The sequence below is a fragment of the Cydia splendana genome, chromosome 5 (assembly GCF_910591565.1).
Source record: "Cydia splendana chromosome 5, ilCydSple1.2, whole genome shotgun sequence".
In the NCBI taxonomy this organism is placed as follows: Eukaryota; Metazoa; Arthropoda; class Insecta; order Lepidoptera; family Tortricidae; genus Cydia; species Cydia splendana.
The window spans coordinates 22,914,260-22,930,935 of NC_085964.1; the positions used below are offsets into that span (position 1 = coordinate 22,914,260).

Genomic DNA, 16,676 nt, shown 5'->3' on the forward strand with positions numbered 1-16,676 from the left:
CGTCGTGACGTGTTCTTCTAGGTATTTAGTTGTGTACAACAGTGTACACGCGTGTAATCTTATATGTATCCCCCTACCCTCGAGTTGTTCGTGTATGTGTGTACCCGTGTCGAGTAGCACTTGTGAAGCGTGTGTACTCGTGTATGCCGGTACGCACCTCCCCCGTGTATCACTTGCAGCAGGAGGAGGCGCGCGGCTGCTCGCCGTCGTTGAGGCGCCGCGCGCCGCCCGCCGCCGCGCCGCCGCCGCCTTCGCTCTTTGGTAACTTGTTCGCTGAAACACAATTATTTACACTTGATTATACGTTTCAATCTCCTAATTTCAAAAAAGTTTTGGGTTTTCTGTTTAGTATCTTAACTTCTCGGAAACTTCCAACTTTTCTTATGTTCTGAATCGACATAGTTTTGCGCTTTCTGAACTCGACCAAACACTTAGTGACAATGACCGTTACTGACCAGCACCCTCTATAACTATACATATATCTCTAGATGTTAAATCCGATCGTTAAGAATATGCAATACTCCAAGGCCGCTGGCATAAGGTTGAGACACACCTCTGGACGCCGCCCGAGCACACTTACCGATCACTAGAAATAAGTCGTTGACGTTCAATGCGGTCTTGACGCTGGACTCCATGGAAAGCAGCCCGTTCTCGTCAGCATACGCTTGGGCGTCTTCGAATGACTTCGAACTCGACCATTACAAATCGAACTCGACAGTTCAGCTGCACTTACCGATCGCTAGGAATATGTCGTTGACGTTCATGGCGGTCTTGGCGCTGGTCTCCATAAACAACAAGCCGTTCTCGTCGGCGTACGCCTGCGCCTCCTCGAACTCGACCATGCGCTTGGCGGCGAGGTCGCTCTTGTTGCCGGCGAGCGCGATCACTATCGACGGCGATGCCTGCCGCTGCAGCTCTTTTACCCAGTTACGCGCGCGCCCGAATGTGTCCTGCAATCAAAAGGGTTAAAAAGTTTTTTTTTTTAAACCTTTTATCACCGACTGTACTTTTCTTTGACAGTAATCTACTAGTTACCTAGATTCTAATGGGGTTGGCCTGTCGAAGTATTTAACACATAGATTTTACGTGGCTGCCCTACGAAAAATGTCAAATTCCTGTTTTGTTTTACCTATATGCAACATCATATTAATAAACAACATCCTAATCTTATAGAACAATACTAGAGACAGGTAAAACCTATGCTGGTCTTCTATTAAAACCTTTGACAGTTGCCAGCACCATTCAAATTCAATGAGGTTGCGTTGTTTTATTAGCTTAGTTCTTGCCACCTTCATCATCAGATCAGCCATATGTCTCTCAATATTGAATTGTCACCAGTACATTTACGAAGAAATTCAAAGGTGATAATCCGCACTGGGATAGCATGGGAACTATAGCCAGAAACGATAAAAAAAAATGATCTTGCTTGAATGACAAAATTTTTCGTATAAGTTTGACATGCGCATATTTCAACTGTCAAATAGAATAGCTAATAAGACCCATAGCCAGATGTGCTCAGTTTCTGACCAATAAAATAACCAATTTCAGGTTATTTTGATACACCTAAACCAAGTTTCGAGTGTGTAATCGAACGATATCAGGCTACCACTTATTTTTACTCAATCTTGAACACTCTTATAAAAAAGTATGTTCCTCTTAGTAAGACAAACTGCTCTAGTAATCGTCCCCCCTGGTACACCCGGGCGTTAGTGAAATTAAGTCGAGAAAAACGTAAAATGCACACCAGGTGGAAAACTTACAAAAACCCTTTAGATTATCTTTCTTTCAAGTTATTAAGAACAAGAGAACACAAAATGGAACTGGATTGCTATAATTCATATATATCTTTTGCCGAGAAAAATATTCGTAATTGTCCTAAATATTTTTGGTCATTTATTAAATCAAAGTTTTCCGCAAACAAAACCCCAGACTGTATGTATTATGGAAGCAACTCCTCTACTGACAGCGAGACAGTAGCTAATTATTTTAATGATTATTTCCATTCAGTTTTTGTTAAAGGTACCGTGCACCCAGTCTCTCCTAATTCTTACACAAACAATAGTCCGGTAGATATCTCTTCGATTAACATAAATAAAACACTTGTCCTTAAACATCTCCAACAGGTTAATACAAATAAGGGAGCGGGTCTCGACCGTATTCATCCTATTTTAATCTCTCGCTGTAGTAAGGAATTGGCTACTCCTCTCACTATTATTTTCCGTAAATCGTTATCCGAGGGTTGTTTCCCTTCTGTTTGGAAAACGGCTTTAATAACACCAATACACAAAAGCGGAGATAAACATGATGTGACACAATACAGACCCATATCTAAATTATGCATATTTGGCAAAATTCTTGAAAAAATAGTGACCTCCGAATTGGCAAGTTGTATCATTCGTATAATTTCTCCTGACCAACACGGTTTTCTTCGTGGCCGTAGTGTCGACACGAATCTCATTACCTTCACAGATTTTATTCTGAACGCTATTGACAACGGTCATCAGGTTGACGCCGTGTATACCGATTTCTCAAAAGCTTTTGATAAAATTAACCATACTATGTTATTACACAAATTATACGAACTCGGTATACACGGCGATCTCTACAGGTGGATTGAATCCTATATCCAAAACCGATGCCAGGCGGTATCACTGAGGGGCTATACTTCCAGATACTTAACCATTGATTCAGGGGTCCCTCAAGGCTCTCATTTAGGACCGCTGTTATTTATCCTATATGTTAACGACATGGGTTCATCGTTTTCTAGTTCTAAACATCTAGTCTATGCAGACGACACAAAAATTTACAAAATCATAGAAACAAAGAACGACTGCCTGGACATGCAACGTGATCTTGATAGCTTTGCCACATATTGCGGTTATAACCAATTACTTCTAAACCCTGACAAATGCAACTGTATTACTTTCACTCGTAAACGTAGTCCGCTTCTTTTCAATTTTAATTTTTCAGGAAAGGTCATAAATAGAGTCACAAAGATTCGAGATCTTGGCATTATTTTAGATTCTAAGCTCAATTTCATTTCACACATAGACCACATCACCACGAAGGCCTACAAGAAATTGGGTCTGATACTTAGACTATCTCACCCATTTAAAGATCCAAACACCTTAAAAGTATTATACTCCTCTTATGTTCGCAGCATTTTAGAATTCTGTAGCGTTGTCTGGACCCCTCAATATACCGTTCATATAAAAAGAATTGAAAAAATTCAAAACAAGTTATTAAAGTCGCTCCACTTCCGCCACGGTTTAAACATGTCAGAGAATAGCACACACCGTCGTGGTCTTGGGCCACTAGAAAAAAGACGTGTATTTATAGATCAAATGTTTCTTTATAAACTCCTAAATAGCCTCATTGATTCTCCCACTCTTCTTGAAAAAATTGTTTTTAAGTTGCCGCGTCGTATTCCCACTCGTCACCCCCAAACATTCCATATCAGCTTTTGTAGTTCTAATTTCGCCAAAAATACTTTCTTTAGACGAGCCTGTCAAAATTATAATGTTAACTTCATAAATCTAGATATCTTCTCATTGTCTTTCGGTAAATATAGTAGTGGTCTGCGGAGCCAAATATTTCCATAACAGTTTAATGTTATTACATACTTAGTTTAAAAAAAAAAAAAAAAAAAGTCATAGTTTTACAGTCTTATGAAATGTATGTACTTACGTCTGTAAGCATGATCGATACTTGGTACTTTATGAGTTGTGTATCCAATTGTTACTTCTGTGCATCTTCCTACTTATAGGCAGAACCGAACTAGCCCTGTTTCTACTTATTATCAATATCATTATTTTATATTTAATGGAACTATAGGTCTTTATTGTATATCTGCAAGCTTAAACATATTTGTATGCGACTGTTTGTTTCCTAAATAAATTAAAAAAAAAAAAAAAAAAAAGATATATGTAAGTAGGTACAATAGCTAAAAAGTAACAATGTCAGTAATTTTTCGACTATTACAGCTGTTCCCCACGGCATCGTTGGAGTTCACTGCCCATTCGTAAACCTTATTCCAACGAGCTAAGGTCCACATTGGGCAGTTGTTGTACGAATAGCGGCGCATGCAAGGTCGCGGCGCGGCTCGCATGTAACCGGCGCGTATAAAGCCGCCTAATTAAACATTCAGACGCGTGGATTCCCATCAATACTATAGTATATCCGCCAATAGAATTGATAAGTTATTAGAATGCTCGATTCAACTGACTGTCGAAAATCCGGAAAAGGAAACTGTGTTGTCAAGTATACATGTCTGGATATTTCTTTCGTGCACACTACGTTGCGGCTTGAACATGGAAGGTCGGTAAGTCTTAATAGTATGGGCACAATTTTGGGACGACGTCTCGAGACTATTTCTCTATACAAAAGTAATCCCCAATTTCTATTCCGAGTGACTGGATGTGACGAAAAATTTTATAAATCAATTTACACAATTTTTTTAGGCAATTATTATATTTCACCGTCACGGATTTACGAATGTACGGGTACCCGTATACCCGGTTCGTAAAAATAAAATGATGTCGAAAAGTAGGACGCCAAAAAGAATCTAAAATGGATTAAAAGCCTGGGGGTAAATCGGAATTCTTAACCCTCTTTCATTTAACCATATCATATAGGTACAATAGCGTTTCACTTACACTCACTCTAGCTAATTAATTACACATGTCCAGTCGCCATCAGATATATCGGAGCGGCCGTGGTACTCAAAAATATCTGAACTAGCACTCTAGCGGCTTGATAATAGAGGCGTGTTCATATATTTGTGAGTACCTTGACCGCTCATCGGAGCGGATCAGATATATCGATATCTGATGGCTACTGTACAATGTACAGTCAGCAGCAGAAGTTGCTAAGCGGGCGCGAGATGTTTAAAATTACCTTGACCCGCTCTTGTTCTCTTAACAATAAAGTCGCGGTGAGATCATTTTGAACAACTTCTGCTGCTGACTGTACATGTTATCAGGAGTCTGCAATAATAGCACCTGTATGCTAGTTAATGCACCTTTATCTAGGCATACACCTGCACCGCCGCGGGCGGTAGTGGCCTCAAGGTCGTCTGTGCTCAAATTTATGTGGAGTCCGTGAGAATACCAACGTAGCTGGACAATGTACTAGAATAAACTACGTAGTTACTAATTTTAGAATAGTCAAGGACAATAAGTAAAGGTGCTTCACTATTTTCATTATATTAGGTTAGATGCTTATAGGATCCGTAAAGTATAAAATATTACCTTCAGCCTGCGATTTCGTCTGCGTGGTATGGTATTTATTGCTAAAAACTACCCCATGTCCTTCCTCGTAGCGTAAGTGTTGCTAAAGTGAGAAGTGCTTCTGGTTTTATAGATAATTGGATAATTGCCATGTTCAAAATTATCCCGCTTTCGAAGTTACCCCGAGCGAGAGAATTGGACTTTTATGGTGGTGCAGCTACACTGTCGCTTGCCAAATCTGGCGACCTGGCCAAGTGAGGATCGCTTGCGCTTCGCCATCGAATCGCTTTGTGTCTCTCTATCACTTTTCCATATAAGTGTGACAGTTGCGTTTCGTTCGCTACGTAGCGTTAGCGATTGGCATTTTGTCTACGGGGCCTGAGCAGAGTTAGCTTCGACAGACTACACAGAACCCTCCCATAACAATAAGTAAACGTGCCTAAAATTATGCAGCCGGACATAAAAACGGGTGATAAAACATTTAATTCGCATGCAAATCGCTGGCCCAATATTACAGGGTTCTATGTTACATTTTCAAGATAGTTGAGATTCGACTTAATGTCACTATGACAATGTTCAAATTTCAGTTCGATAAAAGTGAAACATAGAACCCTGTAATATTGGGCCAGCTAAATGATAACGGATAGCTATTAGCAAAAATCACCCAACCATCGAAGTCACTGAATAGAAGACTTATTATTTTAGCCATTGATTCGTATTTCTATTTTGTTTGGTTTAGTATCCTTTTTACTTGGCGTTTGTAAACACATTCACTACCAGCGCGAGCTACGCGCTACGAGCGTAGGCGATAACACGGTTTTTCCGCTTTATAGCGAAAATTGCCTACGAGCAGAGAACCTCCTTAGCAGGTCGCTGGCAGTGATTGGATACACGTTGAATAGGAATACATATATAGCTCTATTTTCGATTTGGCTGCGGTTTTCTGAGATAAGATAATTATTAAGAGTATTTCCCCAGTTGGGGAGTACCCAATTCCAAGTCTGTATGAGTGACATAGGTAATTCCAATAATTTTAATCTATCTCACTTAAGTTGGCTAGTAATGCTGGTACCATCAAACATCATCAAACATCAACATTTATTAAGCAAATAGGCCACAAGGGCACTTTTACACGTCATCATTGAATTTACATAATTACAAGCAAAAATAATAACATCAACAATTTTATAAAATAAAACTAACAATTCAATCTAACGTATTACAATTACTAAGAGATGTATATGGTCTCTTAATGTCTAATTACATAAAAAATACAGATACAAAACACAAAAAAAAAATCTATAATATTTAGAGGTGTAAATGTCTCTAGGTGTCAGAACTATAAGATTATATAGTTTATCAAGTTATCCTTAGAGATGTATAGGGTCTCCAAGAGTCAATATCCTGTATAATTAATACATTCATTAAGAGAAAAGAAACATACGAGAGCAGAATGAGGCGTCTCACTGTAATTAATTAATAAAAATAAAGTTACTAAGTATAATAGCTTGTGTTAGCTTAAACAGACCAGTCTCCACAAACAGCACCCGTTCACGAGTATGACGCGTATCTCAGCCATCGCCTCCCTCAACCTTCATTCGGGAAAGTGGCGACCCGATCAACGACGCCACCGTAAGCAAAGACTTTTAAGCGAGCATGACATGTTCAAGCTACCGGCCTATAATAATATTAAAATAGTAATAACATGTAGCTGTAAGACACGGCATTTTGTGCTCGTATGTTACATAAAAAGACAGTATAGCTTCACATAATTACTAGCCTAAGTTGACTTAGAGATGTAAAGGTCTCTAAGTGTCAGAAACATTAAAAATATAGGTATGTACAATCAAAAATAAAAATAAAATATATAAATAAATACTTAGAGATGTATAAGGTCTCCAAGTGTGCAAAACTAAAATTAAATTAAACAATTTAATCAAGCGAGAACATCATTGTCTCATGTGTCAATTCTACTGGACACTAGCATATTTAATTCACAATGTAAAAAAAAAACAATATTTATTTAGCTCTTATTATACTAATGAAATCAAGCTACCTGCTTAAAGGCATCTCTATCGTTTATAAAATCATTTACAGTGTAGTACGCCTTACTTAACATGTTTTGTGTTTTATAACCTATTTTGTGTTTAATAAATGATAAATATTAATATCTTTATCAAGTTGTTTCTGCAATAAATTACATCTACTGTAGACCGTCTGTTCAGACCCCTTGAGTTTTGCAGCACCCAGCAATAGGTTTTGTTTAATGTTGTTTATTAATATGTATAAGTACTCGTAATATTATGGCTAGCTAATGTTTATCTTTCTTTTGTAAACATAACATTTCAATATTTCAATCAGTTTCTAAAAACATACACCCTACTAACAACCAAGTTAATCGTGACGTATGCGTGAGCCCTTGAACTTCGGAAGCCTTACAAGTGCGCCGTCGATACACGTGGGCGGCGAGTGCGACAAATATACGACAACACTGCGACACGACCTGTGACCACGGGTGACGTAGAGGATCAATATTCTAGAACACTAGTAGGTGCAACTCGGCTAGACTCATTTTTAATCATTAATTTTAAGTATATCTTGAGATCGCATAATAAAATCACCCTCGACGTCTTCGACCTGTGATTACAGGTGACGCAGGAGATCAATATTCACGGCCAACACTAATATTAGTAGGTTCAACTCGTAGACTTATTTTTAGTCGTCAAGTATAAGAATATCTTGGAATCTCATAATAATTGATGGCTGGGGGCGTAAAGTCTTTAAATAATTCAATTAATCTATTTTAACTGGAGCTGAACAACATAACATACGGGTGTGTTTGAAATGTCAAGATAATTTAGTCCTTATAAGTTTAGGATGTGCGTGTGTGTTCAACATTTATAAAATGCGATGTGTTATATACATGTTTAGATATGTCCTCTTCGAAAGATTTTTAAATTTCGATTCGCAATTGGGCCCATTTGTTAGAACTGGACGCACCATAAAATGGTGGCGCTTGAGAGTAAGCATACGTGTGATACAAAAAGCAAACTGCTTAAAACTGTTACAGCTGTGTTATCGATAGCCCGTGATTAACGACAGATACTATACTATACTATTTATTTCCTGCATTACTATACTATTTCCTGCAGGTCGACAGTAGATAAATGAATGGCCACGTACGCGGCAACATGTCACACTAGCCCGGCATGTGGCGCGCTATCACGTCCAGCGAGATAAACGCATTCCATTCACTGGGACCCTGTTCACATTTCCGAGTCCGTCGGGCCAGATGTATCCGACCGAATACGGTATTCATAAATATCTGAGCATGAGATATTAGAGAACTTGGCTGATACTTTATAGACGAATGGCAACACCCTAGCCCGGTATAGCGTGCTATCACGTTCAGCAAACTGACCGTTATCAGGGCTACCCGGGTCACACTTCCGAGTGTTCACCGTCAGATGTATCGGACCAGTGGCGTAGCTAGGCCTGGGCCAAGCGGCCCCTTGCCCACGGTCACGCACATAAGAGGGCCCCGAGATAGCCAACATTTTTAACTTCTTTTGGGGATACACATTGACAGAAAAGTGCCTCGCCTGTGCGTCTTTGCCCATGGCTAGATTAGTCACGTTACGCCACTGTATCGGAGGACTGGCTATGGTGCCTGATCTACTGTGGTGTATATCATACCCAAATATTTGTGATCGCTTTGGCTCCTACGATATATCAGATATCAACTGTCAGTACGTAAACCCCCTTGACTACAGAGGTGTGTCGTGATTAACCATTGAAATTCGTATAATAAAAATAAAACGATTTAGACGAAAACTGAGAATTTTGACCTAGTTCAGAAGAAGAAACAAAACGTCACATGATCAATATCCGCCAAGTTGAGGCTGCAAATCGTGCCAAAGATGCAACGAACAGCGAGCAACTTGGCCGAAAAACTCGGAATAATTACGATCCAAATTCCGATAAGTATTCTAATTTCTTAGAAATTATTAGAGACAGTCCACAATTGAGTCGCTTAAATTCAAACTCGGGTAAATCCATCTGTCAGATTATGCGATTTTGGACTTAATAAGAGATAATATAGGGTAGATATTTGCTGAGAGGGTCGATTGGATTTACCCGAGTTTGAAGTTAAGCGACATAATTATTAGAGACAGTCCTATTTCCTTAAATACGATGCCGCGTAAAACGTTAAAATCTTTCATTTCGTCAAGTCCGAACACGAATTTCTTCAAATGGATTTTGTAAACAATGTTTGATTTCTAGTTTGCATGTGCGCGCAACACGTGGTATGGTAATACTAACCTACTAATCACAAGATGCTATAGTGCGGCCAAAACCAACGAGCTGGTAAAGTAATAAAATCAAAGAGAGAAAATTGCACCACGCATCGCTAGAGATTGCGAGTGCGAGTGAAACAGCCAGCTTAATTGACGACTCTGCAAGCACGTTGGTTTTGGCCCTACAATAGTCACACGTGAAGACTAAGTAAGTAGTGTAAGTACAGTACAATCGCGCAAACGACAATTAACAGTTATCTGATAACGTGTCCTTGAACACGCGGATACTGAGGCGTTTCTTGCCTTTTCTCTACAACTAATATTGCAAGAGACAATTAATATCAAATATCCACCATACGAGTATAATATTTAAAACTTTCGGGTTTTGAACACATATTAACTCACATTTATAGACGGGTCTATCACGAATTTATTTTATTACCTTTATTTACCGACATTTCTATAAATGTGAGTAAATATCCACCATGTTTAACCCAAACACCGCCAAGGATTTTCCAAAATAGGCCCAAAGGTATTGTAACAAAGTACAAATTCGTTGCTAGCAGGTCTTGAGTCTTGAGTTGGCTATTATCAAACTGTACCTATAGATGAGATGAGTAATAAGTTCAGTTTATCGACAAAAGGTCACCTTTTGTTGGTGTTCCCTAACCTTGCTGGCGGCCTTCGTATGAATCAACTTACGCCAATTACAATCAGCTATTTTTAGCAACTTCATTAGACTACAAGATTTACAATATAAATTTAGCATCGCCTGCGGCGGACCAATAGTGATACTGATATTTGACTAGTTACTTTTTTCATTAGTAGATGACAAGATTTACATTATAACGCTTAGGCTACAGAGCCTAGCCTCAGGCAAACCAAGAGTGATATTGATATGATATCTGAATTAGGTACCTACCTACAATTGTAGCAGATCTCGAGGCCAAGCCATTCTTGAACACACAAGCCACACTTCTTTTTTTGTCACTCGTTATACCATGGTTACGTTCCTCTGGGTCACTCTTAAAACAGTGGTTTTATGGTATTAAATTATAAAAACATCAATTTTTGTGGGTTTTTATTTTTTTATAAGGCCTTTCCTTAATGGGCCATCTATAAAACACGTTAGTAGATCGTTGTAGAACATTCCTTCTAATAAACTGTATTACTGTTGTCCCCTGGCTGACGGAACGGAACAGAATAACAACATGAAATTGCCAACAAAGCCAGACTAATTTGTAAGTAGCTTTATCGATACATGAGTCATTGTTTAGGAGTTCCCTGCTAGCTAGGAGGGCCACAACCGTTGATTCAATTACAATATTTACGATTGTCACAAGTGGGCGTAAGTCTGGGTTCTAAGACCCTCGGTGTTACAGGCATACTTCGATTAAAATAGAGAGCGGGGTAACCAGATCATAGTGACACTAATATAAAAAACAATTTGTTCTTAATTCATAAGTAAAAAGCTGTGCGAAATGGCAAAACAACTGTAAAAAGGTGTATTGTCATAAAAAGAAGGCAGTGGCCTTTTGATTCATACTGGCAAAAGAAACCTTGGTTCTTCGGGCAGGGGAAGGTTGTTCGTGCGCATTGAAATGAGGAGCTAAGTGCAACGGAGGTTACTAGCAGTACCAGCCCTCGGCACGATCGTTCGCACCGTTTAGTAATTTTAGCAGGTGTTGCCTACTCGTTATTTTACATTAATTCTTACAGTAAGTTATTCAGCTACCGTAAATTAGCTTAACATTGCCTGTCATGCCAAACATTTCCTTGATAAAACAGCGATTCTCCGCCATGCTCTGTGTCTAATTCTTAATAATGGGAAAAAGTCAAAATTAATGCACTGGCTTTATGAAATTTTGCTTGAAAATCATTTATACTCATCATCTTCCTCGCGTTGTTCCGGCATTTTGCCACGGCTCATGGGAGCCTGGGGTCCGCTTGGCAACTAATCCCAAGAATTGGCGTAGGCACTAGTTTTTACGAAAGCGACTGCCATCTGACCTTCCAACCCAAAGGGTAGACTAGGCCTTATTGGGATTAGTCCGGTTTCCTCACGATGTTTTCCTTCACCAAAAAGCGACTGGTAAATATCAAAAGACATTTCGTACATAAAAGTTCCGAAAAACTCATTGGTACGAGCCGGGGTTCGAACCCGCGACCTCCAGATTGAAAGTCGCACGCTCTTACCGCTAGGCCACCAGCGCTCCCTAAGAAAATAATTTATACTAAAACTACTAAATGGTATTAACCCTACTGATTAACTTCAGTATATCGAGTAATTCCGAAAATTTACTCGTAACAAGATGGAATTATTGGTGATTTACTGGAAGTGGACATTCGGAAGTGATTCGGAATTACGCAAATACACCTTAGCCGATTCTAATCGAATATTCAAGAACGCTTTCCAAATTCTAAGATTAAAGTAAATTAGGTACCATTTGATATTTTGTGTAAAGCTGGATCTAAATCGAACTCTACAAAAGGAAGCGGTCACGAGACTATTAACAGAGACACGATTGGTAGGTAACAGATAACAGAGGTGTTACCTGTTACCTACACCTATTAATCTACAACTTCGATTATTTACGCACGCATACTAAACTAACGGAAAAGCCACTTAGTATGCCTTTCGTTTTCCATGCCCATTAAGTGTAAATACATTGAAACAACAGTAGTTTTAGTTGCGCAAGTTTAAAGAATTGTTTGCCGTCCTTGGAGCGCCGGAAACCGTGAAAGCGGTTACATAAGCGCGCCGGATTAGAAGCAAGCGCCGCCAAGAAAACACTGCTACTCTGTACCATCGTGCATAGTCGGGACGCAGTTAGATGAAGTGGAAATGTCATATGGCTCAAGAGGCTGTCAATATCTAAAACGGACACAGTCTATTTGTATCGGAGTAAATAAATAAAAAAGTGCATTATTGTGTACTATTACTCGTTAGCGGTTTAGGCCGCCGGATAAAAACATTTGAACAAGAGCAGCTGCAATTGCTACCACGAGCCGAGGGAAAGTAAAAATACAATGCGACTTTGTTCTATAATGTCTGACATTATGATAGTCCCTAGGCATAATAGCCAGGACCGGATTCCCGCCTAGCTAGACCCACTAGGCCCGGGCCTAAGGGATCAGGCAACCTAGCAATGGTTCGATATGGAGAAGAACAATGAATGATTGGATGCTATATTGTGTGACGTCACACGCAAAGGAAACATTAGAAATGTAAAGCATTGTGTGATAGTTGTCTCATGACTCGCTGAGTCATGTGATCCGCTCGGTACACTCCGTATTGCTACCGTGCTAACGAAGAATAATGCCTTCATTTGTGACCAACATTTCGGTACTGCGAGCTTGTGCTGCCGTAAAGCCATAAACATATTGTGATTATTATTGCATAATATAGAAATTATACAATGAAGATATAGTACATTGTGTAATAATTTTTTAATCGGCTATTAAATAAACCAAATTAAATTTATTTTGAAATGAATGAATCCACACGAGTGGTATTTTATGGGTCAGTCAAGAAAGTGAAACCCAGAAAAAAACACTGTTCACGGAAGATTAAAATACACGAGTAGGACCAATCACGAATAGATAAATCGTTGCCAAATTGAAGATATTCAGATACCCCCGTACCTAACTTAGAATTAGTTAAACCTCAAGGCTGCCTTTCCACAGAGGACGAGATGAGAGTAGACGTGCGGGAATCAGCAAACAACATAATCCAGTCCAACGCTCAGCGGAGAAAATACTCAGTGGAAAGACAGCCAAAGACTTGGTAAGCCGGTTACCGCGTGGTTTCCAAAAAATGCTGATTTGATAACCGGCTAAAATGGTAGGGTATTATGTACAAACTGACCTGGTTGGTGATGTCGTACACGACGATGGCGGCCTGCGCCCCTCGGTAGTACATGGGTGCTAAGCTGTGGTACCTGCACAGATAAAAAAGATATCTTAATCCAAAACGAAAAACTCTCTTGCACACGGTTGCTTAAAGAAAATAATAAATTGCTTAGTCCAATAAATATGTCTTGAGTTAAAACAATCATCATTTTTTAAAGGATAATAAAAATTGTTTAGTTTTATGTTTACACATTTTTAAAGCTAATTTTAGTGATTTGAGTTAAGATATTAATTATTCGCCGCAATAAAAAAAAGTCTTGGCAAGAGATATTGCACGCTCTTAAAAACGGTTTTAGCTTGAGTAACTCTTCATCAAACCAAAAATATTAACCAATTCCAAAGAAGAAGCACCAAATTTTCCTTTGAGACTTTTAAGTTTTTAGGCAAGAGCGATTAATTCTTGGTTTGATGTTTTCAACCTACAGTCAAGAGCCAAAGCTATTTCAAAGAAGAAGCACCAAAATTTTGCTTTGAGACATTTAAGTTTTTAGACAAGAGCGATAAATTCTTGGTTTGATGTTTTCAACCTACAGTCAAGAACCAAAGCTATTTCAAAGAAGAAGCACCAAAATTTTCCTTTAAGACTTTTAAGTGTTTAGACAAGAGCGATACATTTTTGGTTTGATATTTTCAATATACAGTCAAGAACCAAAGCTATTTCAAAGAAGAAGCACCACAATTTTGCTTTGAGAGTTTGGTTTATTTGCAAGAATTTAATTTTAGTTATCAAATTGCCTGCTAGATGTCGCTGTACCCTGTGTTGAAAATCCTAGTTCGCGGTGTTAAGATTTTTCCGAGAAACATGACGTCTGGCCGGTACTAAATATTGTTAAGCTTTTAGAACAGTTGTACCTCTATTGAATTTATTACATTATTGTATAGTCAATAAGAGGGCTTTTATTTTAGATTAGTTTAGTTTCGAACAAGTTTCGAACAACAAACATTACATCTTCAACTAATCACGAGAATCATGTTGGTTTAAGAAAATTAATTCTTTTTACAAGATATACTAAATTTTGCGCTAAGAAATTTCAGCTCTAGATATAAATAATATAATATTTTACATTGAGTAACGTATTCTTGAACCAATGCTTTTTCTTGTTTTTATTAGTGTCTGACCGAAGGTTCGGTTTCGGTTTCGGCCAGTTTCGGCCAAAAAATCATGTTTCGGCTGTAGTTTCGGTTTCGGCCAAAAACGGCCGAACCTTTCGGCCGGGCCGAAACTTACGAAATGTTACTTCGTACTATGAAACTAAACTATGTGACATAGACCAAAAGTTGGGGAATAAGTAGGACAACAATATTAATATGTACCTAGCACCTACATATACTGATTCATGTATAGGTACAGAAATTAATTGGTTTATTATAAAGCACAATTCCACTAATGAGGGCGCCACTAGACGGTCGACGCAGTCTTAAGAGGCTGTTAATACCTATAACGCGCGCACTGTCTAATTGTATCGGAGTAAATGAGATAGCACTGTCGCATGTTACTGGGCCTGGGCAAAGGAATAATAAGAAAACTCATCATCTTCCTCGCGTAATCCCGGAATTTTTGCCACGGCTCATGGGTCCCTTGAGTCCAATTGACAACTAATCCCAAGAATTTGCGTAGGCACTAGTTTTTACGAATGCGACTGCCATCAGACTGACCTTCGAACCCAGAGAGTAAACTAGGCCTTATCGGGACTAGACCGACTTCCTCACGATGTTTTTCCTTCACCGAAAAGCAAATAATAAATATCAAATGATATTTCGTATACCTATAAGTTCCGAAAAACTCATTGGTACGAGCCGGGGTTTGTACCTGCGACCTTCGGATTGAAAGTCGCACGCTCTTACCGCTAGGCCACCAGCGCTCAAGGAAATATCTCGCTTTTTAATACAATGGACATTGGTTGGAGTCTGTGCTCAACTACTTATCCTTCAGGATAAGTAGATCGGTACCCGGCCTTGCGATATTGTCAACAAAAAATTCGCGCTCGCTGCGCTCGCGTTTTTGGTTGACCCTGTATCTACATGTTGGCTTGACTGGTGAATGAATGCAACTAGTGCAAATGTTATTTATACGTCATATTTCATAGAAGTTTTGACGTTTAAAATAACACTTGCACTGCGTGTGTTATCAAAATCGTTGCAGAATTATCTTGGTCTAACTCTAGTAATTTTCTTAAAAGACTGCTTAAGTAACATCAATTTCAAGGACATTGGGTGTTGATAGCCCCATAATATACACTGTAAAAGCGGTTTTACGACATTTTTCAACGATTTTAAGAAGTCTACAAAAGGTTCGGTTTCGGTTTCGGCCGAAACTAGAGCCAAAGCCGAACATTCGGTTTCGGTTTCGGCAAAAAAACATGTTTCGGTCGGACACTAGTTTTTATGGAGAAATATAATTCTGAATTCAATTATGAGTATATTTATTATTATTATTTGTTAGCCTGTTGTGTCCCACTGCTGGGCAAAGGCCTCCCTCTCTTTCTTCCACGCGTCTCGTTCTATGGCAATATTAGGCCAATCTTTCCGAAAGACGTCGAGATCGTGCCGCCACCTCCTTCTAGGTCTGCCGTGCCGCCGCACTATGTTTGGTGTCCACTCGGTAGTTTTCTTGGCCCACAAGTCGTATATTTAGCCCCAAGAAACAAAGTTTCTTGGCACAAGTTTTTTAAGTATTGCACTAAGACACTTAGGTTCAATTCAAAAACTACAATACATAAAACAAAACGCAAACGCTCTTGGTGAGAATATTCAGCTTTTAAAAAAAACCTTTTGTAGCGATAAAGAATTGATATTTTTGGCTTAAATAATAAACGTTGAAACATTTTATATCTTGACGCAAGAATTTTATTGTTTCCTTATATAGGAAACACAAAATATCTTGATTCAAGAGTATTTACTTGGCTGGAGAACTATTTTTTTTTCTGTGTTTGGATAATACGACTCAGTGTTATATTGTAACTTGGCTATCTAATACCTACCGATACTCCGTTTTCGTTGTATGTGTTATGGTGTGTATTAAATATGATTTTAAATTGAAAACTGTCGCGCCCATAGTAAAAATAACACTGACAGCTGTATTTCGGACCTTACTCAACAGTGGGGTCAACTGGTGACTTGATGAGCACAAAAACGGTACTCATTGGCGTCTAAGACACCAAACCAGCCTGTCTACCGTATAATTAATCAGACCAGCGTGACTGGCCCTACTGGCATGGTTTCCTTTAGCGGCGACAGA

The 16,676-nt window shown here is 38.9% G+C and overlaps 1 protein-coding gene across 2 annotated transcripts in view; it reads right to left on the reverse strand.

Moving 5' to 3' along the window:
• Positions 1 to 16,676, reverse strand: part of LOC134790990 (ras-related protein Rab-5B-like) — a 30,236-nt gene that overhangs the window by 4,538 nt on the left and 9,022 nt on the right. For both annotated transcript variants that reach the window (XM_063762032.1, XM_063762033.1), the window contains exons 3-5: positions 13,395 to 13,467; positions 734 to 950; positions 158 to 273 (exon numbers count right to left, since the gene is read on the reverse strand). In XM_063762032.1, the coding sequence (XP_063618102.1) occupies positions 170 to 273; positions 734 to 950; positions 13,395 to 13,467 (394 nt within the window). In that variant the 3' untranslated portion in view covers positions 158 to 169. The remainder of the gene's footprint in view (positions 1 to 157; positions 274 to 733; positions 951 to 13,394; positions 13,468 to 16,676) is intronic.